The sequence below is a fragment of the Emiliania huxleyi genome (assembly GCF_000372725.1).
Source record: "Emiliania huxleyi CCMP1516 chromosome Unknown EMIHUscaffold_18, whole genome shotgun sequence".
Lineage (NCBI taxonomy): Eukaryota > Haptophyta > Isochrysidales > Noelaerhabdaceae > Emiliania > Emiliania huxleyi.
The window spans coordinates 21,185-44,126 of record NW_005200784.1 but is presented as its reverse complement, the minus strand read 5'-3'; the positions used below and the strand labels follow the sequence as shown (position 1 = coordinate 44,126).

At 64.9% G+C, this 22,942-nt stretch overlaps 6 protein-coding genes across 6 annotated transcripts; 4 read left to right on the top strand and 2 right to left on the bottom strand.

Annotated features, from left to right (window-relative positions):
* Positions 1-553: 553 nt before the first annotated feature.
* EMIHUDRAFT_434298 (hypothetical protein) lies at positions 554-2,091 on the top strand. Its single transcript, XM_005783297.1, has one exon. The coding sequence runs from the start codon at positions 558-560 to the stop codon at positions 1,926-1,928; it is 1,371 nt and encodes a 456-aa protein (XP_005783354.1). The 5' UTR covers positions 554-557; the 3' UTR covers positions 1,929-2,091.
* Positions 2,092-2,246: 155 nt separating this feature from the next.
* EMIHUDRAFT_202958 (hypothetical protein) lies at positions 2,247-6,245 on the top strand (the record flags this gene model as incomplete). Its single annotated transcript, XM_005783296.1, has 9 exons — positions 2,247-2,258; positions 2,398-2,483; positions 3,222-3,451; positions 3,526-3,817; positions 3,887-4,024; positions 4,094-4,277; positions 4,423-4,916; positions 5,319-5,386; positions 5,491-6,245. The coding sequence occupies 9 exons, from the start codon at positions 2,247-2,249 to the stop codon at positions 6,243-6,245; spliced, it is 2,259 nt and encodes a 752-aa protein (XP_005783353.1).
* Positions 6,246-6,471: 226 nt separating this feature from the next.
* On the bottom strand, positions 6,472-7,923 carry GOX2 (D-lactate dehydrogenase; the record flags this gene model as incomplete). The annotated part of the gene is made up of 1 exon (XM_005783295.1): positions 6,472-7,923. One exon carries the CDS (start codon positions 7,921-7,923, stop codon positions 6,472-6,474), a length of 1,452 nt encoding a protein of 483 aa, XP_005783352.1.
* Positions 7,924-10,555: 2,632 nt separating this feature from the next.
* On the top strand, positions 10,556-12,455 carry EMIHUDRAFT_426672 (hypothetical protein; the record flags this gene model as incomplete). The annotated part of the gene is made up of 4 exons (XM_005783294.1): positions 10,556-11,219; positions 11,307-11,354; positions 11,453-11,691; positions 11,896-12,455. 4 exons carry the CDS (start codon positions 10,556-10,558, stop codon positions 12,157-12,159), a joined length of 1,215 nt encoding a protein of 404 aa, XP_005783351.1. The 3' UTR covers positions 12,160-12,455.
* Positions 12,456-14,260: 1,805 nt separating this feature from the next.
* EMIHUDRAFT_99210 (hypothetical protein) lies at positions 14,261-17,284 on the top strand (the record flags this gene model as incomplete). Its single annotated transcript, XM_005783293.1, has 2 exons — positions 14,261-14,750; positions 16,806-17,284. The coding sequence occupies 2 exons, from the start codon at positions 14,261-14,263 to the stop codon at positions 17,282-17,284; spliced, it is 969 nt and encodes a 322-aa protein (XP_005783350.1).
* Positions 17,285-19,145: 1,861 nt separating this feature from the next.
* On the bottom strand, positions 19,146-22,293 carry EMIHUDRAFT_202952 (hypothetical protein; the record flags this gene model as incomplete). The annotated part of the gene is made up of 8 exons (XM_005783292.1): positions 19,146-19,775; positions 20,044-20,148; positions 20,321-20,347; positions 20,482-20,724; positions 20,845-21,004; positions 21,084-21,118; positions 21,295-21,444; positions 21,520-22,293. The coding sequence occupies 8 exons, from the start codon at positions 22,291-22,293 to the stop codon at positions 19,146-19,148; spliced, it is 2,124 nt and encodes a 707-aa protein (XP_005783349.1).
* Between the last annotated feature and the right edge of the window lie 649 nt (positions 22,294-22,942).

Genomic DNA, 22,942 nt, shown 5'->3' with positions numbered 1-22,942 from the left:
AAGCATCTCCGTCACTCTTGTGACTTGTGGGCTTGGGTGGTGTTGCCTCCGGTGCTACTGCTGGCTAGGGTGCCAATGGCGCGACGGGAGGCGGCCATTGGCGCCACTACAGCAACGATTGTTACGCCGTGGAAAAATCCGGGATTTCGTGCCCCAGAAGTCAGCGCTGGGTCCCAGGAAGGCGAATGCGATGACGGCCTCTAGTGTGAGTTCACACTCCCAACAGATAAGCACATGAAGCATGTCGTGTCTCTTGTGCTTCTTGTCAGGAGCAGGAGAGCCCCACCTGTGCCCCTGTCCTTCCAAAATCCTGCTCGTGCAGGTGGGGACCCTGTCATCCTCCTCTCCCCCATCCCTCGTTTGGGTTTGTCTGTTTTCTTTCTTTCTTAGCCCCATTTCTGTTTTGTGGCTTTCTTTCTTTTAGCCCCACCGACTCCGGGAAATCTCGAGGGCTCTCGAGTGCTCACAGCAAGAGTTCCCTCGTAGAGTCGTCTGTTTTTTTGTGAGCGCCTTTCGGGCAGCTGGTGTACGGCTGGGGTGTACGGCCCACGGCATTGATGATCCGCCTCAAGCCCGGCGAGAGCTCACAGCTCTCTTCGTCCGTCCTCCTCTCGACTGCCGCTGCCGCTGATGCGTCGGCGCCCGCATCGCTGCTCCTCCTCTCGCCGGGAGCCGCCGCCGCCGAAGCGCCGCCGCCGTCGTTGCCGGGAGCGGGGTGGATCGAGGTCTGCCGCTGCAACCCGCAGGCGCAGCTCCGAGGCACCATCCTTCCCGCCGGCAGCTGGCTGACGGCGAGCGGCGGCGAGCTTCACCTCGTCGCGGCGCATGTGCCAGGAGGGCGAAAGCAAGAAAACGACGCGGCGGCAACGGAGCGCTCTCTCGCCAGAGACCTCGAGGAGTGGGTCGGGCTGTGCGCGCAGCGGCGAGCCCTCGCCGAGCGTGCGGCGGCGGAGGGCCAGGCTTGGGAGGCGCAGGCGGAGGCTCAGAAGCTGCCCATCGACTGGGGTGGGCTGAAACTGCACCGCGCCTGCGCCGCAGAGATCCAGGAGCACGGCCTGCAGCGTGGCGCTCCGGTCGGGCTGGAGGCGACCCTCTCGGCGCTGTGCGCGCGCCGTGCCGCCGCCACCGGGGCGCCGACTCGCGCCAAGCTGCGGCGGGAGGAGCGAGCCGCCCCGCCGCGGCGCTGGAGGGAGGTGGCGCTCGGGGGTAGCGCGCTGGAGGCTGTGGCGACCGACGCGCTCTCGTTCCCGCTGAGCGGAGCTTTGCTGGCGTACCTGGCCGGGGTCGACGGGGCGGAGACGCTGACGGTGCACATCCTCGGCCCGGAGCCCGCCGCCGAGTTGCGCTGCCGGCGCAAGTGGCTCGCCATGCTTGCGGCGCTCCCGCACGTGCGCTCCCTGCGCCTTCTCTTCTGCGGCCCTCGCGTGCCGGCCCGGCTGGACGGCGTCGCTGAGGAGCTCGTCCTGACCGAGGCCTCGGGCGGCGGAGGCGCGGGGAGCGGCGGCGGCGGGAGAGGGGCAGGGGGCAGGCTCTCGCTTGCCTTCCTCCGAGGCGACTACCATCACCGCCGCCCGGAGGCGCCGGCAAAGTTCAGTCAGGAGCAGCTGGCCATTGCCTTCCACCCGGGGCTCGCCGAGCACGCCGCGGACTGGGCGCCCTCGCTGCGGCCGCTGCTCCGTCGCGGGACGCCGGTCGGGCTGACGGCGTACCACCCTCCGGAGGCGGAGCTCGACGCGCGCACGCTCGCCGCTCTCGGCGGCGCGGCGGGGGCGGGAGGGGCGGGGCAGCTTGCGGCGGCGCCGAGGCCCAACCCGCTCGCCTCGCGCCTGCCGCATCTCGATGAGCTCTTCCCGGGGCGCACGTACGCCGCAAACGCATTCATTACGCTCGCCGCGCCGGGCAGAGGCGCTTGCGTGGCCAAGCACTAGAATGACTCAGTTCATGGCACATTTCTTAGCCCCCCGCTGGCCGGTTGCACTCGTGCGACGTAGCGGGGGGCCACGACTACGTTTACGAAAACATAAGTAGCCAAACATAAGTAGTCCTGCGAGGCAGGTGTGATATACACATGATTTAGATTCGATCGAATATAAATAAATAAATAAAACGGACACCTCAACTAGGAGATGGGTAAAAAGGAACAGGTCCCCGCCCTTGCGATCTTTGTGCAGGGTTCTTTGTGGGTGTGGTCGGCGACTAGCCGGGGTCGTCCTCCCGATGGGGGACTAGCACTAGCCGTCTTCCACATGGTCCCTCGGGTCCCTGCTGCTCCTAATCTCTTCGTACATCCTCCTGCTGATCTCCGCAACGTCCTGCTCCCTCCCTCGTCTCGCCCTGCGCGTCTGCTCCGCCTCACCGTCTTCTGCCCTGCGCCGTCTGGCGACTGGTCCTCCATAGTCGGTTGAGGTCGCCGCCCTCCTCGTGCCTCTTCCCAACGTTCCCTCGGCGGTCGATGCCGTCTGGTCCGCCTCCGCCGTCCCCGGGTCTGACCTGCCCTCGTCTGCACTAGCTTCTGTTTCGTCATCACTGGCGCCTCTCCTCTTCTTTCTCCTCTTCTTGTATGCTTTGTACATTGCGTCGATTCCTTTTCGCGTGAGCACCACCCTGAAGCTCGCCCAGCAGCGGAACCGCTCCCTAAGTCGAAGGAGCATCATCAGTCTCACCCACTTCGCTCGCTGCCCACTGTCTCCGCTCCCTCCCGCTTGAGCTGCCGTCGCGGTCCTCGTTCGTCCCACTGGCTGCTGGCCTGTCTGCACGTTGCCTCCGTTATCCCTCCTCCTCCGCGACTCCCTCAAGGCCGGGCGGGCCTCCTTCCACCCAGCGAAGAGCTTCCTCAGCCACTCGATGTGTTCCTCTCTCTTCATTATGCGCGCCGTAGCCTCATCATTGAGCTGTATCCACCTCTGCACTGCTCCCGTCGCCGCCTCGGCCACGACTTGCAAGTTCCTCGTGACCCCGGTGCCAAGGTCCCTTCGGCTCTTCTCCGAGAGGTCATCTACCAGTGCTGGCAACACCCCCCCGACTGCGGGGGCTAGTGTATCGTACCCGTCCTCGTCCAGCACCCTGTAGCGTGAGCCCTTCAGCGCAGCGACATGCGCCATCCTCAGCGTCTTCAGCGTATCCTTGGAGTCGGGTGCCGCCTGCGCTACTTTGCTGATCGCCGTCCCTGTCTGCGCTCGCGCTACTCTGAGGAACCATCTGGCCTGCTCCCTATTCCCCAGGCAGGCGCCGCTAAGCACGTGCGCCATTGTCGCTCTAGGCGGGTTCTCATCTTCCTCGGTCCATTGCTGCGCGGCTTTCCGCACGACTGGACACAGCGGGTCTCGCTTTAGTGCCGCCCTCCTCGCCGCGTCCCTCGCGGCCTTACAGACGAGGCAGCCCCTGAGTTCGCTCCTCGTGGCGGCGCCCTATGTGGCTCTTACGTACAAACCCGCACTCTTCTTTTGGTTCAGTTTCTCCCTCTCCCGGTTCCCCTCAATTCTAAAGGACCGTCGGCCGACGGCCGCGCGTTTTTACATGCTTTAGCGAAAGACTTGCGTCCCGCGACTACGCGCCAAAAAGCACGCAAGTGCCCCCAGCCTCGGTCGCTCCGGGACGGCGCAATGCCGCAGGGCCCGGCAAAGGAGTTCCTCTTCATCGGGGAGGCGATGGTCACAGAGAAAAATGGAGTCAAGGAGATCAAGGAGGGAGCCTGCGTGCTGGATCTTTGCGCCGCGACGACATACCATCCGCTTGTAGCTTTGACGGCAACCGAGGAGAAGTACTTGGCCATCTGGAGCGGAGACTCAGTCGAATACAAGCCCGGGCCGTCAAAAATGTACCCTCGCCCCGCTCTGCCCTGGCGTGCCCGAACACGTCCTCCCTCACACCGCATGTCTCTCGTTAGGTTTACCAGCCCCGACGGCATGTGCCCCTTGACTGGCAAGAAGGTCGAGCTTTGCGATAAAATCTCGCTGCCTACGGCGCAGCATTTTGTCGTCGAGTATATGGGTGCCACGCCTACCACCGTGTCCGGCCCTGCTCTGTGAGTCGCGCACACGCACCTTCCCTGCAGCTTCCACGAGCACCCTCGACCTTCAGGTTGGCACTGTAGGTACATGCCACCGGCGGGCAAGAAGGTCGCAACCTTCATGTGGACCGATCCGATGACGGGAAAGGCAAAGTCAAAGCCCTTCACCACATTCTTCTCGGGCGCGCAAACGATGAAGATCCTAGTCAAGGATCTGCCGGACCGGCTGGCGGGTGCTGTCGATGTTGAGTTCATCGTCTTTTTGTCGGTGCGACTGACGCTCGCTCCCCAGCCTGCATCCGCACCTGCGCCCCCTCTCTGTGCCTCCTCACCGTTCCCGCGCCCACGTCCGCGCCTAAAACGCCTCTCTGTTCCGCCCACCCGCACAGCTGGACAAGACTGTCCTGTTCAAGGACAAGGTCGTGCCAGATGCGATCGGGGAGCTCATCGCGTACATAAAGTCGGACGCGGAGATATGGCTGGCGAAGGGCAACTCGTTCCTTCCGGGTGTCAGCAGCAGCGGCGGCGGCTACCTGTGGAACAAGACTGGCCAAGCCGGCTCGGCATTTGGCTTCGTCGTGACGGACGTCATCACCGCATCTGTCCAGACGCCCGACTTCAACAGCATGACGCCAGAGGCACAACTGGAGCTTGCTGCGCTCGCCAAGAAGTTGAAGATCGAGACTGCGCTCTCTGGTATGCTCGCCAAGCAAGAGATCTACCTTGCGGGGGAGTACGCGCGCAGTCAAAACCAGGTCAAGGCCTACAGCGAATATGCCGCCGCGGAGATCAAGGCTAGGGCTCGAATGGCGGCTTTGGCGAAAGGATCGGGCGGCTCAGATACCAACTACCACAAGATAGTGAGCATTGGGCCTCCGATGCTCAACTTTGTTGCGGCAACAAAGACGTCGGGGAGCACCTGGGCCACACTCAGCGCAGCGATTACGGCTGGGGATCCTAGCATGGCTCCGGCTTCATAGTATCATGCCTCTTCTCGCCGCGCACTTCGACGCACTTTCGAGTACTCTTTCCACCACTTTTATTTAGCGAGACACGAGCTGAGGTACATATGTTGGTTTGATGTATTGTCATTCAGACAGAACTGGCACCGTAGAGAGGCTCCCCCGGCCAAGGGCCAAGAGCTCTGCATACATCCCCACGAGTATTTACTGCGATTTTGCGAATTTCATCATTATTGGCGCGCTCGCCGGCCGGGCCGCGGCAGCATCGATCAAACTCCTGCCCCCTCGCCCTCCCTCATCCATTGGCAGTAGCGTCGCTCACGCGGCATGCCGGACCGCAAGCGGAGGTCTCTCAAGTTCATCCACATCACCAAAACGGGTGGCACGACAATCGAGAACCTCTTCAAGCAACACGGTCGTGACCTTTATTGCACGCATTCCACTGTGCACACACCCACAGACCTCGTCCGCCTCAGCACGTCGCTCTGGGTGCTCAGAACAGCCTTGCCTGTGATACAGGGCATGCAGTTGGACGGTTCCACAGCGAGTACGGGAGATGGCACGAGCCTTTTGGCGACAAGCCCACGAGCCTTCGCACCAAGCACGACTGGTTCACCGTCGTGCGCGACCCGTATGAGCGAGTTCTGTCCGAGTTCCATTGCAAATACGCCGGGTATGGCGGGAGCCTTTTGCAATCCGGGCTGCACGGAGCATTTATGGCCGGTATGGCAATGCTCGAGTCGTCTGGGCAGGGTGGACTGACAGTGGGGGGCGCCAACCGATTCATCCGTCGCCAGATCAAGCATCGAGGGAAAGGGCTAGACTGGCACTACATGCCGCAGTATGTCTATCTGACTGCAGCATCCGGTGTGCGCCTGCGTGTCATCCGTTTCGAGCACCTCCGGGAGGAGTTGAACCGGCTGCTTGCCGAGTACGGGCTGCCCTTCCAGCTGGGCGGCAGGCGCGACAACGCCGCATTGGGACAGAAGCGCTTGACCGTCGAGGATCTGGATGCAGAGACGATCGCTCTCATCAACCACGTCTACCGCCGCGACTTTGAGCTCCTCGGCTACCCACTCCGTGCCCCCAAGCTGAGCCGACCCGCCGCCCCAGCCGATGCGCCCAGCCGAGCCATCGCACGCAGTCTCGCCAAGACTGTCAGCGACCTCAACGGGCGGAACGAGGTGTGCGAGATGCTCAAGCGCCTCATCGACGAGCAAGACACTGACGCGAGGCGTGAGGTCATCCGGAGATCCACAAGTTTTAGGGCATAGAAAGAAAGACTGAGAAGAGCGACGGGCAGAGACGCCGGCGGCTGCCTCGGGCGTCGGGGACGCCGCGCGGGGGGGGTACTGTAAGGTAAGGTAAACGAGGAGCTCCGAGGTGGTGGGGCGCGGGGGGCCCGGGCAGAGAGAGCCTGAGAGAGCGCTCGTGCGTGTCGTGACAGAGAGGATATCGTAGACCGTAAGGCTTACTGCATTCGTTCGAGTGATCACCTTTTCACAAAACTGCTTCGTGCTTCGAGACGTCCACAACCTTCCCGGGATTCAGGATCCCGAGCGGGTCCAAACTCCGCTTCACCGTCCTCATCATCTCCACCGCGCCCTCTCCAAACTCGCGCGCCAGGTACTGCTTCTTCCCCACCCCCACGCCGTGCTCTCCCGTGCAGGAGCCGCCGGCGGCGAGGGTGCGGCGGATCAGGCGGTCATTGAGCTGGCTCAGCCGCTCGACGTAGTCGGGCGGGTCCTCGTCGCGCAGCAGCAGGATGCAGTGGAAGTTTCCGTCGCCCGCGTGGCCAAAGATGGGCCCAACCACCCCCGCCTCCGCCACATCGGCCGCCGTCTCGCCCATCACCTCCGCCAGGCGAGAGAGCGGCACGACCGCATCCGTCACCACGCCGCGGCTCCCTGGGCGCAGCGCCAGCGACGCGTAGTAGGTGGCGTGGCGGGCGGCCCACAGCCTCCTGCGCTCGCTCTCCGACGTGGCCCACTGGAACTCGCCCCCGCCGGAGTCGGCGCAGCACTCGCGAGCCACGGCCGCGGCCGCCTCGACGGCCGCCTCGCTCACACCCTCCACCTCGAGGAAGAGCGTCGGCGCCTCCTGCAGGTCGGCAACTTCGGTGGAGTACTTGTTGAAGGCGGCGATTGCTGACGCGTCGAGCAGCTCGCTTCGAGACACCGGCACCCCGCACTGCAGCAGGCCCGCGACCGCCCTCGCGGCATCCGAGAGGGTCGGGAAGGAGCAAGTCGCGGCGGAGACTGCGGCCGGGAGAGGATACAGCTTCAGCTGCACCTCGGTGAGCACAGCGAGCGTGCCCTCGCTCCCGACGAGCAGCCGAGTGAGGTCGTACCCGGCGCTCGACTTGCGGGCCCGCCCACCGGTGCGCACAACCTCACCCGAGGCCAGCACCGCCGTCAGGCCGAGGCAGTTCTCGCGCATCGTGCCGTACTTGACCGCGGTGGTGCCAGAGGCGCCGCAAGCGGCCATCCCTCCGAGGGAGGCGTCGGCTCCCGGGTCGACAGGGAAGGTGAGGCCGGTGTCTCGCAGGTGGTCGTTCAGGCTCTTCCGAGTTATGCCCGCCTGCACCCGGCAATCGAGGTCCTCGGGGTTCACCTCGAGCACAGCGTTCATCTCCGACAGGTCGAGGCAGACGCCGCCTTGCACCGCCTGGATGTGGCCTTCGAGGCTCGTGCCGGCGCCGAACGAGATGAGCGGCGTGCGGGTCTCGGCGCACACGCGCACCACCGCCTGCACCTCCTCAGTCGAGTGAGCGTAAACAACAGCCGAGGGAGGTACTGACCGGTGGTGCGACTCATCGTCGCCGTGCCGGTCGCAGATGGAGGCGTTAGTGGTGACGCGGTGCGCTGCACGCTCGAGGCGCGTGAGAAGGGCGTCGTCGACGGCGGCGGCGAACGGAGGGACGGAGGAGAAGGCACGGCGGGCGAGGCGCATTATCATAGTCTTCAGAATTTTCGAGAAATCGACGCCGCGGGCGTTCGCGGCGCTTCGGTGCTCGGGCGCGCGCTCGCCATCGTGGTCGTTCAGGGCGGGTCGCACACGCACGCACGCACGCACGCACACACACACACACACACACACACACACACACACACACACACACACACACACACACACACACACACACACACACACACACACACACACACACACACACACACACACACACACACACACACACACACACACACACACACACACACACACACACACAGCCCCTTCCCCTTCCCCCTCCAGGACGAGGGCATGCGTAGGCCGCACCTCTAGCGAAGCCCACAGAGTGGGAGACTCCTATCACCGCCCCTGCCACCCTCGTCGTGTGTGTGCCTCGGCCGCCCCTGTCAGTGTGCCCGTGATAGTCTGGTGATAGTGTTAGTGAGAGACTGCCAGTGAGAAGCCGGAGGAAGGTCGCTAGTCGAGAGAGATCGCCAGTGGAAAAGGAGTCCACCGTGCTGCGAGCCTGTCGCTGTCCCTTGTCAGGAGCAGGAGAACTAGGAGAGCGCAACCAGGAGGAGGCCCGCGCCTGCCCCCGTGCCGCCGGGTGCAACTTTGTCCTATACGAGAGGGGAATCCCTGGGACCCTGTCGTCTGGGTGAACCCTGCCCAGCCCCCCTCCGTGTCGCGATGCGCTCCCCACTCCCGTTCCCCTGTGTCCCTGATCGTCCTTCCAAGATCCTGCTCGTGCAGGTGGGGACCCTGTCCTCGTCCCAAGGTCCCATCCCTCGTTTGGATTGTCTGTTTTCTTTCTTTCTTTTTTTGGACAGGAGGGAGAACGACGAGAGTGGGACGACCGCGAGGTGGCATGAAGGTTGCAGCGAGAATCGGCGAGGGACTGCGAAGGGAGATAGAAAGAGGCAGACGCCCAAGGGTTAGGGTGGGCGACGGCTAGCACCACACTCCTCTCCTTAAAATCCCTGTGTGGTGGCGGCGTGCCGTCCTCCCATCCCTCCCTTGGGGTGTCTGTTTTCTTTCTTTCTTTGGGCTCGCGCGCACTGGCACTAACACACAAGTACACCACGGGAGCCGCCTAAGCGACTCCTGCGAGGACGGCCAGGCACTTAGCTTCGTGCACTCCAGCACTCGACCGCCCTCGCCGCAGGCAAGCTCATTCATTCATTGACGAACGACTTGCTCTCTGCGATGGCCGTGTGAAGAACGACTGAGATAAGATCACTCTCTCTCTCTCTCTCCTCCAAGAACACAACTGGCCACGAAAGAATAAAATCTCGAACTTTCCGCTCGTACGCACACCGCTCACCGTGATGGATATGTGTGTGTGTGCGGGGGGAGGGGGCAATAACGGGAGATATAAATAAATAAATAAAACGGGCACGCCAAACGAGGGGTGGGAGAAGGACAGGGTCCCCACCTGCACGAGCAGGATCTTGTAAGGACGATCAGTGACACAGGGTGAGAATACTGTCCCGTTTTGCTGTTCACAGCTAGGGACGGCCTCTGCGGCAAAGTCAAATCACCCCCACCACCACCTCCCACGGCAAACCTTCGGCTCCCGCTCAGAGGCTCGCCGCGCCCGTGCGGCGCGCCGAGGCGGCGCCGAGGCCGGCGCCTTGCACCCGGCCCGCGGCCGGCACCGCCTCGCCCCACAACTGACCGCCCTGCGGCCCCTGCGCAGGCGTACCACAGGCGTCGCTCAAAAAGCGACGCCGGGTGTGGGCTGCTCCCTTGACCCGTCACCCGCCGCGCCCTCGCCCGGCCGCCTCACCGCTCACGGAGCGTGCTCGCCGCCGCCGCCGCGCGTCCCGCGCCGCCACGCATGCCCCTTGCCCTGACGCGCGCTCTGTGCAGCGGCGCAGAGCGCGCGTCCCTGGCACAGACGGAGCAGCGGCCGCGCCAGCGGTCGCTGCTCCGCCCCCCCGTCGCGCGCGCCGCGCGCGCGCTGCCGCCGCCGCCGCCGCCGCCGCCCCCTCCTCGCCGTCTTCCCCACCCTACCCTCTGTTGCGCGCGCCGCGCAGCCGCGCTGCGCGCCCCCGCCCCCGCCCCCGTCCCCGCTCCCAAGCGCCCCTTCCCCGGTAGGTGTGCGTAGAAAGTAGAACCAATCGAGAGGTGGCAGAAGCCGCCGTGTGTGACACATATTGCGGCACGTGAGAGTGAGACAGAGCCCCGGCAGCGGCCAGCGCGCGCGCGCAGCGGCCAGCGCAACAGGCGTTTCAAACAGCAAACGGGACGGCCTGCGCAGCCTCTAACTATAAATAAATAAATACAACGGACACGCCAAACGAGGGGTGGGAGAAGGACAGGGTCCCCACCTGCACAAGCAGGATCTTGTAGGACGATCAGGGACACAGGGGAACGGGAGCGGGGAGCGCATCGCGACACGGAGGGGGGCTGGGCAGGGGGTTCACCCTCACGACAGGAATCCCATCTCTCGTATAGGACAGGTTGCACCCGGCGGCACGGGGGCAAGCGCGGGCCTCCTACTGGTTGCGCTCTCCTAGTTCTCCTGCTCCTGACAAGGGACAGCGACAGGCTCGCAGCACGGTGGACTCCCTATCACACAGGGTGAGATAAAAACGTCGGAGAGGCCGCAGATTTCTTTAATTCCGCCATGCGCTTTTTGGGGTCGCTCTTCTTCAGCTTCGCCGCCGGCGTGCGGATCGCTTCCCCTCCCCTTTTCGCTGCCACCGCTGTCGCCTGTCGGAGACGAGCGCTGCCGCGGGCCGTCGAGGCGGTTCCGGGCGAGAGCTGCACTGGCGAGAAGGTGGTCGTCGTCGGTGCGACTGGATACATCGGCAAGGCCGTGGTGCGCGAGTCGGTGCGGCGCGGCTACGCGACGACGGCGGTGGTGCGCGACGCCGCCAAGGCGGCGGGCGAGCCCAAGTTTGAGGGCGCGCGCATCGCCACTGCTGACGTGTGCGACCCGCCGGCGCTCGGCGCGGCGGGCTCGCCATTTGAGAAGGGCGCCGTCGACGTGGTGATCAGCTGCCTGGCGTCGCGCTCGGGATCGAAGAAGGACTCGTTCGCGATCGACTACCAGGCCACGCTCAACTGCCTCGACGCCGCCCGCGCCGCCGGCGCCCGCCACTTTGTGCTGCTGTCGGCGTTTTGCGTCAAGTCTGCCGAGAGGAAGGACCCATACGCACTGCAGTTCCAGTACGCGAAGATGGAGTTCGAGGCCAAGCTGCGCGAGCAGACGGAGATGACGTACTCCATCGTCCGGCCGACCGCCTTCTTCAAGTCGGTCTCCGGCCAGCTCGAGGTCGTCAACAGCGGTGCGCGACACGCAGCGCTCGGCCGCTGAGCAGCCGCGCCTCGTGCGAGCCGCGTGCTCTCTCCCACCTCCGACCCCACCTCGGCAGGGGCGCCCTTTGTGTACTTTGACCTCGGCGAGGGCCGCTGCGCCACCTGTGCGCAGCCCGAGACCTCCGGGAGGGCGGCCCCTCGCCCGGCAGCTTGCGTCGAGCTGTCTCTCCTCCCGTCCTGCCTCTCCCGTCCCTCCCCGCAGGCAACCCGATCTCGGAGGCGGACCTCGCCGCCGCACTCGTCGACACGGTCGCCGACAAGAGCAAGGAGAACGCGCTGTGGAACCTGGGCGGGCCGGACGACGGCTTGTCGATGAAGCAGCAGGGCGAGATGGTGGCGGAGGTGCTGGGTAAGGAGGAGGCAAAGCTCCTCGCCGTGCCGATCGGCCTCTTCGACGTCATCATCGGAGGGCTGCAGGGCGGCGCAGACCTCGCGCTCAGGGTGCGGCCCGGGCCCGCACCCCCGCCAGCTCACTCTCACGACACCGCCATGCCACACCGCCATGCCACACCGCCATGCCACACCGCCATGCCCCTCCGCGAGCACCTCATGCACACCTCAGACAGACATCCGAGACAGACACCTCGCCCGGGCAGGTGGCACAGGCGCCTCCTCCCGACACCTCCTCCCCCCTCCCCCTCCCAGGCGAGCCGCTTCGACGCGTGGCCCGAGGGGGCGCCCGAGTGGCTAGTCAAGGGCCTGGCCAGCGGCCTCGCCGGCCTCGCCCAGTCGCTCGAGGACTCGGCCGAGTTTGGGCGCATCGGCCGCTACTACGCTGTCGAGGACATGCTCACCACCGACCCGGCGGACAAGTACGGCAGGACGACGCTGCGCCAGCACTACGAGCGCATCGCCGTCGAGGGGCAGGAGTACGACCCGTACACGACGATGTTCGCGCCCAACAAGTGACGCCGCGTCTGAGCGTTGTGCCGGCAGTGTCTCAGTGTCGGTGTGCGCAGGGGGCGTGAACACGCCTCGCCGCTGCCAACTGTCGACGCGAACTCTCCGCAGAAGAAGCATGTTTGTGTGCGGTGCACATGAGAGTGTCTTGAGCGTTCGCAGAGACATGTTGTCGACTCAATGCATACCGCCAGCATCGACCGCTCTCTGGTCCAGTGCTCCGTCGGCTCTGCTCTCTCCCCTCCGGCTCGCGCCTCTTATTTTGGAGCATAACCGAAAGAGACGCGACAGGCGTCCGTGTCTGCAGTACTGCAGACAGCTTCCACAGACTGAACTGTGCCGCACGCAGCTGCGAGAGAACAGAGATAGGCGTCCGCGTGTGTCGCGTGTGTGTCGGCCGCCGCGGCGCCGCGTCGGCAGCTCTCCAGGGTCGACGCGCGAGACCCGAGAGGCTCGTTCGCTTCCCCCGAGACCCTCACCCAGCGCGCTCATGATTCTAGACGGCCGCAAAAAAAACGGCCAGTTACTTTAACGGGGGAGTCGGGAGAGAGATGAGACGGTGCACCGGTGCCCGCGCGGCCAGGCCTCGTGATGCCGCTCGGTGCTTCACACAAAGCACAAACACACATGATGATTAAAAGTGACGCGGCTGCATTAAACCCAGGAATGATCCCCAAGATAAGTACATGAAGAGAATGTATGTGAGCGGCGGGCCCCACGTACGCCACCGCGTTCCCGTCGGCGGCTCGGTTGCAGTCGGCTGCTTTCGCGGCCGCCAAATTGGATCCCGTTCCGAAGCTCCGCCCTTGCTGCTCTCCCACTCTCGCGTGGCGGTCGTGCTCGACAGAATCTCGTGCGCCCGCACCAAACGCTGGAAGGCAAGCCCAGCGTCAGCAGAAGGATTGACGTCGGGGTGAAGAAGGCGTGCTTGGCGCCGAAACGCGGCCTTAAGGTCGGCGGGGGTTGCCGCAGTACCAACACCGAGGATGGCTCGCAGGTCTTCTCCCTGCCTGAGGCACGCAGCTTCCGCCGCAACCCAGAGCGAGACAATCATGCGATCGGCGCTTTCACGCTTCAACTATAGCAGACCTTGCGCGCACGCGCGCCAAATTTGTTTTTCTGTCTGCAACAACAGCCCGAGGGGTGAAATATCTTTGTTGTCTCTGTAATGAAGGGCCCGCCGCTCCGCCTACGCCGGCGATGACCCTCTCGGTAGAGCGACATCGCGAGCACCGGGCAGAGAAGGACGCAGAAGCGGTTGGATGGAGAGGCAGCCGGCGCACGAGGAGAGGCAGCCGATGGAGCCGACGAGGTGAGTAGACACGAGTTTACCATTCTGCCCGGGGGGGGGGGGGGGCGCAAAGCCCTCCCCACCACTGCTACTCTGTACTGCATGCAACTCAGCAGTGGTCGCAAGCGTCGCAAAGGGCAGGGAGGCAGCCTCGCGCGCTGTCGAACGCCCCCCCGGCCCAGACAGAGGCATCACAATCATGCTCTGGCCAGCGTCTGGTGGGTCGGCATTGCGCAACACACGCCGCAATCAGCCTGAGAGCAGATGATGGGGTGGGCGCGGGTGGACGAGAGTGGAGCCGAGTTGGGTGGGAGCGGGAGCACGCACGTGCAGCGGTGCCGAGAGTGGGTTGAGATGGCACCGCCTGCGGCCGCCCGGGCGGCGACGGCTTGCGCAGGTATGTTTTGTTCATGTCCTTATCCGCCGCCGCTTGGCTGCAGCAGCCAATGACGCCGCCCGCCTTTGCGAAGGGGCATCTGGACGCGCTTGGCGGTTGACGCCGGCCCGCCACTGCGCCTCGTGCGCGTCCACCTCCGTCGAGGTCGACGCGTCGAGATCGGCGCGCATCACCGAGATGCCAGAGCCCGCCTTCGCCGACATGATTCCCCGCCGGAGAGCTCGGTGAGTGGTGCCGTCGCCCGAAACGGAAATCCGGACACGGGAAAATATATATGTAGGAAGTGGAACCAGAAGATTGGGGGGGGGGGGGGGGTACGAGTTGGCGGGACGAGGGCGGCGAATTGCGTGGTACTGCGTTCGCTGCCGCTGGCTGCACCTGGCTGCCGCCGGCTGCCGCTGGTTGCTGGGCGCCCGCCGCAAATGGAAGACGAGGACTACGTGGTGGCGGCGGCCGCGGGGGCCGCTGGCACACGAGGTGCTCGCCGCCTCCGCCGCGACGCGGTGAGGCACAGAGCATGGAGAGCCGAGCGCATCGGCGCATTGGGCCATCGCGTTGCTGTCAGGGCCTCGGCGACGGAGAGCGGGGCCGAGGAGGACGAGGCCGGGGCGGCGTTCAAGTGGAAGTGGAACATAGACGGAGGGGAGCTCTTCGAGGAATGCCTCCGCAGGGCCAAGCTGGAGGGGCATCTGCCCGATCTCATGCGCGGCTGCCCTTTCAGCGGGCAGACGGCCCTGACGCGGAGCATGCTGCGCGCGCTGACTCTTCCTTACGTGACACGGGCTCTCAACGGCGACTTTCCAGGATCAGACCTGAAGGCAGCGGAGGAGGCGCACATCGCCAGTCTGGACGCGTATTGCCGCAAGCATTGGGCTCCGACGGGGCAGGTGGCAAATGGCCGATGGCCGGGCGGTGCGCCGCTCTGGTGGCATACAAGGGCCAGCCTGGACGACGGGGAGTGGGTGCCGCGCGTGCCGGCTTGGCAGTGCGCCGTGTGCGGGGAGGAAGCCTTCCCGTTTGAAGAGTGCGGGCGCTGCCGGCCTGCCCGCACAGCGCCAGTGCAGCACGGAGTGCCAGCGAGCACACAGGGAAGGGTGTGATTCGGGCGGCTGCTGAGGCGGCTCCGAGGCGAGGCTCCGCCTCCAAGGTGGCCGCCTCAAAAGGCGAGCAGCCTGCCCATCGGCGCACGAGGTCGGTTGGTGTCATCGGTACCGGTGCTGGAGCTGGTGCCGGTTCGTGTGATGGTGCGAGTGCGCCGCGTCGTCGCGCTTGGTGTCGTCAGGCGTTGTGAGGGAAAAGGTTTGGGTGTACGAGTAGTTGTAGATCCCTGGCGTGGACGGTTTTTTTCGCGGTATCCGCGGCGGGATATGGCGGGATATGGCGGGGGACGATATGGCGGGATACCGGGAGATACCGGGAGATACCGGGATATACCGGGAGATACGAGATACGGGCGGATACGGGCGGATACGGGCAGATACGGGGAGATGCGATGAGATGCAAGGAGATACGGGGAGATACGGTCAGATATTGCAGAGATACATCAAGATACCGCAAAAAACCGTCCACAGAGTGGTAGTTGTTTGGCGTTTTCTTACCACGCGGCCTCAGCGGAGCTGGGAATAGGACCGCCGCAAGCGGCGTGGCGTGGAGCGGTTGCGCATCCCTCCGGGGGCCCCTCTGCGCCGGGGAGGCGTTGTTGGAGGCTAGGACGCAAGCGTCCGTCGCCCTTTTCAAACTCGGGGCCCACTCCGCTACGCTCCGACCCGAATTTGGAGGGCCTAAAAGTTTAAGGTGTTGCTGCGCAAAAGGGGTCGGACACAGGGCGCAGCTCATGCTAAGAGCCAGAAGGGGAGCTAGAGAGAACGACTACACTGTCCCGTTTATTGCGTATACACCAACACCACAAAACTCAAAAGCTCTCTCTCTGTCCTCAGACACTCAGGGGGTCCACAACTACCGTGTCCCTCGACTAAGGTAAGATTGTATCTTCAAAGGGAGGAGGAGATGGGGGAGGGGAGTTGCCGCGGTACGATAGCGGACCCGCCGGCGGGCCGGAGGGCCGTGGCCGGTGGGCCCCGGGGGGGGCTTGGAGTCAGTTGTCGGAGGAGGCGAGAGATGAGCTGACGCGGCCCCTGCGAGTGGAGTCGGGACGTACGAGCTCACCGGGGGAAGGCCCGTCGCAGTGGCAACCGGACCACCGCGACCTTCGACAGGGAGGGCCACGCCTCCCCGAGCCTGGAGAGGAGCCGGCGGAGGAGGAGGGCGAGCCGAGAACGATAGAGAGGCCGCGGGTGCGGGCGCGATTCGCCGACCAGGGAGAGCCGGCCCGACCTCCCGTGGAGGGGTGGCGACGAGACACAATGCCGCCACTCCCGCCCGGGGAGGCCCCACCCGGGCTGTCGGCTCCCTCGGGGCCAATGGGGCTAGCCGACGGAGGTGGGGCGGAGGGACCGCCCCCGAGGAAGAGACACCAGAAACGACTGCAAAGGCAGTGGGGCGACGCCCGAAAGGCGAGCAAGAGACCGAACCAGACTGAGGATTCACCCTGAAGGGTGGGGGACGAGGCCGGGCAGTGTACACGTTAGACAGTCGTGTGTGTACGTGACGGGTGGTGTCGTAGTGTCCGTGTCCACTAGCTCCGAGTAGAGGGGGCGTTCTGCAGTTTACCCGGAAAAACCCAGGTATTAAGGTAAATTTTCCTGCGAGGTCCGTGCGGAGTGCCCTTTGAAAAGAGTTGTTTGTGAGGCCACACGCGAGATCGCTGTTGTGCGATTTTTTTCCGCTTTGCGTGCGGGACTTCTTTCTTCCACGACACCGACTGGCGACACAACAACGGGACCACTGTACGCTTTGGGAGTGCCTGGCCAGGGCCCGGCATGGTTCCAGCTCTCATGAGCCTCTTTCCGCTAGCGAGCCTCGTTCCGGTAGCGAGGCCACGGTGCCTCGTTCCGGAACGCCGAGCAGGCGCAGGCCACGGTGGGGCGCGCCTCTCTGAAGCAGAGGGCGAGCCGCGCACGGGGCGCGTGGAGAGCGCTGCCTCTATCGCTGCAGCGCAGATGCGTGCCAACGTGCGGTCGTACAACGCGGAAGAGGAGAAAGCTCTCCGCGTCTGCCGGATCGAGTTTGCGCCCTATCCGTCGGGCAAATACAACAAGTTGGAGGGAGAGGACGGGCCGGGCAGAGTCGCGGCCTATGAACAGTGCCGCAAGGACCTGCCTGCGCTCTCGTCCTGGTCGGACGACGAGATCGAGGCGACCTTCACGTACATGCAGTCCACGCCCTCCGAACTGCTCTTCAACTCGCCGATAGGCCCTTTCCTGGTGTTGTCCGGCCTCTCTATATGGCGAGACGGCATGGCGACCTGGGGCATCCCGCCCTGCAAGACGTACCTAGATCTCTGCGAAGCCCTCCCTACATTCCAGCTCAACGTGATGGGAAGCTGAGCGAAGGACACCAGGTAAAAGGCCTGACAGTGTGTGTATCCGCAATCACACAGGTGGCGGAGGATGTACCCCGGGCTACCCGTAGTACGACGATGACGGGAGATCGGAATTATCTTTTGTACCGGAATCATAATCGCGATACAGATCGGAGATCGGATGTATTCATATTTTCATTGTGGACGATGCGTAAGACTATAATCTGAAACACTCAAAATACAATTACCCCTCGTTCACTTTTGAGTCTTGACCCTCCCTCACCCTGCCCTCTGGCGCCAAGTGTTCTAGCGCTCCCCTAGAGTGTTCAGGACCACTCTAGTGGGTATGAGGGTGTTGGCCTGGCTGCTGGTGCAAACACAGAGCGATAGGGTGGCCCATGGAGGCCGCCGTCACCAAGGGTTAAACACCCACGGGGAGGCCCCCACGAGCGCTTGCCTCGACGCCTCACCCTCCCTTCCACCGCAAGTGTTTCAGAGCACCCTGAGGCATCTGGGGCTACTCTAGGGAGCATTGGTGTGTGTAATTTGATGCTGTTGAGTTCACACAGAGGTAAGGTGGCTCAAGAAGAAGCCACCCGCCCGAGCCGAGAAAGCTCCGGGCCAGCGGCCCTCGGTGCTCTGACAGCTCTCTCGGGCTGCGCGGACACACAATCATCCAGAGACCGGAGGGAGCATGCTGTCACAATAGCCGACATGGTCCCAGCCTCCCTCTTCCACAGGCTTCCTGCACTTCACACAGAGATTGACCTTGCACGCGACGCAGCCCAAGGCCGGCCGCTGCGCGCTGCGGGACTCGCGCGCCGCCAGGCAGCACCGTCGTGCGTGTCCGGGCCCGACGCGACGATGAAACGGCTGTGAAAATCACAGACGTTGCTCCAAAAAAAATTAGATGGACAATTGCATGACGCTCTGCGCCACTGCCACTCACTCAGCACATGCACACTCATCACTCTTGTCGGCAGTGGGGAGGGCAGTGGTGGTTTGTCTGTCCCGATTGAGCGGTGAGTGAGGGTGAGTGAGGTCTGGAGAGGTCACGTGGGTGGGCTACGCCCTCTGAGTGCGGGTGTAGAATGGAAGGCTCAGATTCAGCACACAACCGCAGCTGTGGCCGCCGCCAGGCGCGCCACAGTCGCCATGGCGGTACGGGTTGAGCAGAGGTCCGTCAGCCGGCCAGCGCAGCCAGCACAAAGCCCGAGACCCACCATTCTGAGAGGACACGATGGGACGGTTGCGCCTGCAGCCGCTCTCGTTTTTGCCGGGGAGAGTAAGCTGCGTAGTACCACAATTCGCCAGGGTTTAGGCCGAGGACACAGCTCAGCAGCCGCAAACCAGAAGCACAATGCTGCGCAACACCAATGCCTGGCTGTGGCCGGTGTGGCAGCCACCGTCGAGCGAGCCGTTAATAATCCCTGTACCCACCGTAGCCAGGGCGTTAGGCGACACTCATAATTCATCGCAGCGGCCTGCTGTGTCAAGCATCCAACTTCCAACCCGCCGTCGACGCTCGCTCGGCTGGGTCATCGGCGAGGAGTGCCGCCGATGCAAAAGTGGGTGGATGCAACAGCTCGTCGAGCTTGCCAGGGCTACCGCACACCCAGGCATAATCACAGACCGCGACAGGGACCCGTGGAAAGGGCTGGAGGCACGCTGCGGGCTCGCACAGTGTCCGCGCGCAACAAACTTTCTCTAAGTGAACGCGGGTTACAAAAAAACTAAAAGTAAAAAAGGCGGTTTAGTATAGAGCTAGAGGAGGTACACAGGGTACATATAGAGACCTACAGACTCTCTACAGCACATACACTCACACACACGCAGAGCAGTTGAGACACACTTGACGCACACACGCTCCGCCGAGCCGCGGGGCCCTACTGGCCTCCGGCGAGGAGGTCCCCCGAGCGAAACGAAGAGTTTTCAAAGGAGGTGCGGTACGCGCGAGACGCCTCGGCAAGGATCCAGTCGAGCTGGTAGGCCTGCGCGCCAGGCGACGTGTCGCCGGCCATGGATGCGTCCACCTTGATGCACCGCTCGAGCGGCAGCTCCGAGGCGAGCGGGCTGTAGTGCCGCTGGAGGCGCGAGGCGCGCACCATCGTGGCGATCATGAGCCCGAAGAGGACGGTTCCGCTGTACCAGCACGAGTTGAGCACGTGGATCGCGACGAGCACCAGCTGCGCCGTGAGCAGCGCGAAGGTCTCGAGCCGCATCGCCACCGGCCAGTACGCGCCGCCAGAGTCGAAGTCGGCGCCGAGGTCGTGCAGGTAGACGCGCCGCACGTTGAAGGACCAGGCGCGCGAGACGGCGTACAGCCACGCGATCGTCACGAGCGTGATGAGCGGCGCGATGGTGGCGAAGAGGAAGGCGGCGGAGAGGACCATCAGCGCGCGCGCGTAGATGCTCGGGTAGTAGAGCCGCTGCAGCGCGGAGAGCGCCTTTCCGCTCAGCGCCTTGCCGCGCGCCCCGCACAGCCTGGCGACCCCCACGACCGAGAGGGGAAGGACCTGCTCGCAGCAGCTGGCGTGGAGGCGGTTGGCCCGGGGAGGGGAGGGGCGAGGGGAAGGGGCGACGCACGAGGTGCGAGGGGAGGGGGGTGAGTCGCCTGCAGGATGTCGAGCGCCGGGACGTAGAAGAGGAGCTCGAGCACGAGGTAGTTTACCCAAAAGGTGGCCTGCAGGGGGACGCGCCGCGGGCGTGTCACGGGCGTGTCACGGTCGTGTCGCGCAGCGGCGTGCTGAGGCGGCTCAGCCCAAGACGAGCCTGCGCCGGCACGGAGCGGCCGAGCAGCGCGAGCAGCGTGCAGTAGCCGCCGCTGAGGATGAGCTTGGCGGTCTCGAAGAGAGACCCCACCACGCACGATCCGAGCAGCACCAGCACCTGGCCGAGCGGGGGCGCGTCTCGGAAGGTCGAGGCACCCTTTTCGAAGAGGGTCTATCGCGTGGAGGAGCGACTAGGACGCGTCTTGGAAGCGTCTAGGAAACGACTAAGAGGGCGCGTCTGGAGAGTGCCAAGCGCCTGGTTGAAGAAGAACATCTTGTGCAGCGTCGACGTGCCCGCCGCGGCGCCGCTCTCGCGCCTAGCAGGTTGAGAAGGAGGTTGGCCGCCCTGATGAGGGGCTCCTTCTCGGGCGCCCGCCGCGGCGCTCTCGCGCCGCTGCAGCCGCGAGAGGGCGGGCAGCAGGCCCGAGTACAGCGTGAGCATCTGCAGCACGGTGAGGACGAGGACAGGCATCCAGCCCTCGAGCGTGGCGCGCGTGGCGGGCGAGAGGTTGTGGATCATACCCGCCGCGCCCTTGAGGTGCGCCTCCTGCAGCATCTTTGTGATCGAGTCGAGGGAAGCGAGCGACTGCACGAGCGCGACCGGCACGTTCCACAGCGCGAACAGCAGCAGCGTCCCCGACCACGCGCACACGACGACCGGCCGCGGCGTGACGAGCGACGACCAGAGCGCGTCCTCTGGCGCGGGCGCGGGCCGCGCGTACGCAGACAGGCTCGCGCCTCCGATGTCGCAGTCCGTGAAGAGGGCGGGGGCGTGGATGGCGCCGAAGCGGGCGCCGCGCGAGCGGAAGAGCACGATGAAGGAGGTCTCGGTCGCCTCGCCTACGCGGCGGCTCCGGCACGGCTCGGGCAAGCCCTCCCCCCGGGCGGGTGCCGCCTCGCGCGGCTCGCCCGTCGCGAGCAGCCGCATCTCGTGCGCCAGGTCGACGACCAGGCTCCAGACCGCAGCCATGGACCTGCGGGCAGGTTCTCCGGGAGAGGTCTGGGGGAGGGCTCGCAGAGGCCTAGCGGTTGCTCCGGACCGCAGCCGCGCACCAGGAGGAGCGACCCGACTGCGTCAGGAGCGGCACCTGCGGCACGCGGCGTGCGGGCGCGTGCTCGAGGCGTGGCCGGCACCCCCCGTGTCCCGAGGTGGCGAGGTCCCGAGGTGGCGAGGCCCCGAGGTGGCGAGGTCCCGAGGCCCCGAGGAGGTCCCGAGGTGGCGAGGCCCCGAGGTGGCGAGGCCCCGAGGTAGGAGCGCGCGCACGTCCGCCCCGCCGCCGGCCTGGAGGCTCGGCGGCTGCAGCCCGAGCGCGGACAGGCGCCACTGGTTCACCTCGCGCGGCACCTTGATGACCTCGTGCAGGTCGGCGCCGAACATCGGCTTGAGCAGCGCGTACACGTCCTCGGCCGTCACCTACGGCACGCGAGCGATCGACGCGTCGTCGACATGTCGGCTCGGCGAGCGCGGCCTCCGTCCGTCGGCCGTCACCGCGGGCGCGACCGCCCCGTTGAGCGAGTGGCTCGTCACGAGGCGCGCGGCGTGGAGGTGCGGCCTCGGCGCGGCGAGCCAGTCGTACCGCAGCCGCGCGTACACCTCCGCCTCGCGCCGCGCGAGGATGAGGAAGACCGAAGTCAGCAGCAGCATGCAAGCCGCCGGCGCCCAGAAGCGGGGCGAGCCGGGAGGCAGGTGGGCGAGCGAGAAGGACTGGATGCCCGAGATCGGCGCGCCGCTCAGCCACGGCACCACGGGCGAGAGCGGCGGCTTCCCCGGCGGCGCCGGTGGCGCGGCTCCTCCCAACGCGGGAGGCGGGAAGGGGTTCTGCGGCGGCGGCGGCGGCGGAGCAAACGGGATGTCGAGCCCGGCGTACGGGTCGATCGAGTAGGTGAGGATGAGGGCGGGCATCGCGGTGGCGGCGAAGACGCAGAAGAGCGTCAGGTTCATGATGAGGAAGCGGCGCAGCATCGTCGCCTCGAGCTGCTCGCCCTCGTGCGGCCCAGAGAGCCCGCGCGAGATGTGGAGCGGATGCGGGGGAGGGCCCTGCTCGAGCGGCACCCGCGGCGCGAAGACCGCCTTGAGACTTGGCAGGTGCGCAAAGACGTGGTAGGCGAAGAGCGAGAAGAAGGCGAGCAGCGCGTTGACGCTAAACGTGAGCAGCACGCCTTGGTCCTCGTGGTTCAGCCATGCGATGCCGACCCGGTACGCGACCCCGCCAATTTTACAGCCCTGCGGCACGTCGTCGTCGGCGAACAGGCGCCAGTCCATTGGCGAACCAGGCCATACAACGCGAAGCCGACGATTCAAGAAATCCAGTCGAACTGTGTGACTCCTCGAAATGGCGGGCCGGGCCCGAGCGCTGCCAACGCGAAAAAGAATTTCGTCCGGTCCTCGCACGACACTAGTCCCATAGGAAAAGAGGCGGACGCCCAAGGGTGGGCGACGGCTAGCGCATCACACCCCTCTTTAAAATCCCTGTGTGGTGGCGGCGTGCCGTCCTCCCATCCCTCCCTTGGGTTGTCTGTTTTCTTTCTTTCTTTTTGGGCGCGGGACTGGCGCGCACTGGCACTAACACAGGTACACCGAAAAAGAATTCTGTCGGCATGCCGGCCGTGTGATAAGGTACCGACTGCACTCCAATTTTCCAAGTGCAGGTCTCTCACAACACTGCTCACACTGCGCACTGGGCACGGGACTGGCGCGCACTGGCACTAACACTCACTTGGTCTTGGACAAAGTCAAAGAAAAGGACTTTCAGAGTACAGAGACGACGACGACAGTCAGATGGCAACACTGGCCCTCTCTCTTCACAAAAAACGCAAGCAAGAAACGCTAGTGGCACCAACCAATTCACACACCAATGCAAAGCGAGGAGTGGGTGGGGGTGGGGACAGAGCGGGAGGGGGGGGGGGGGGGT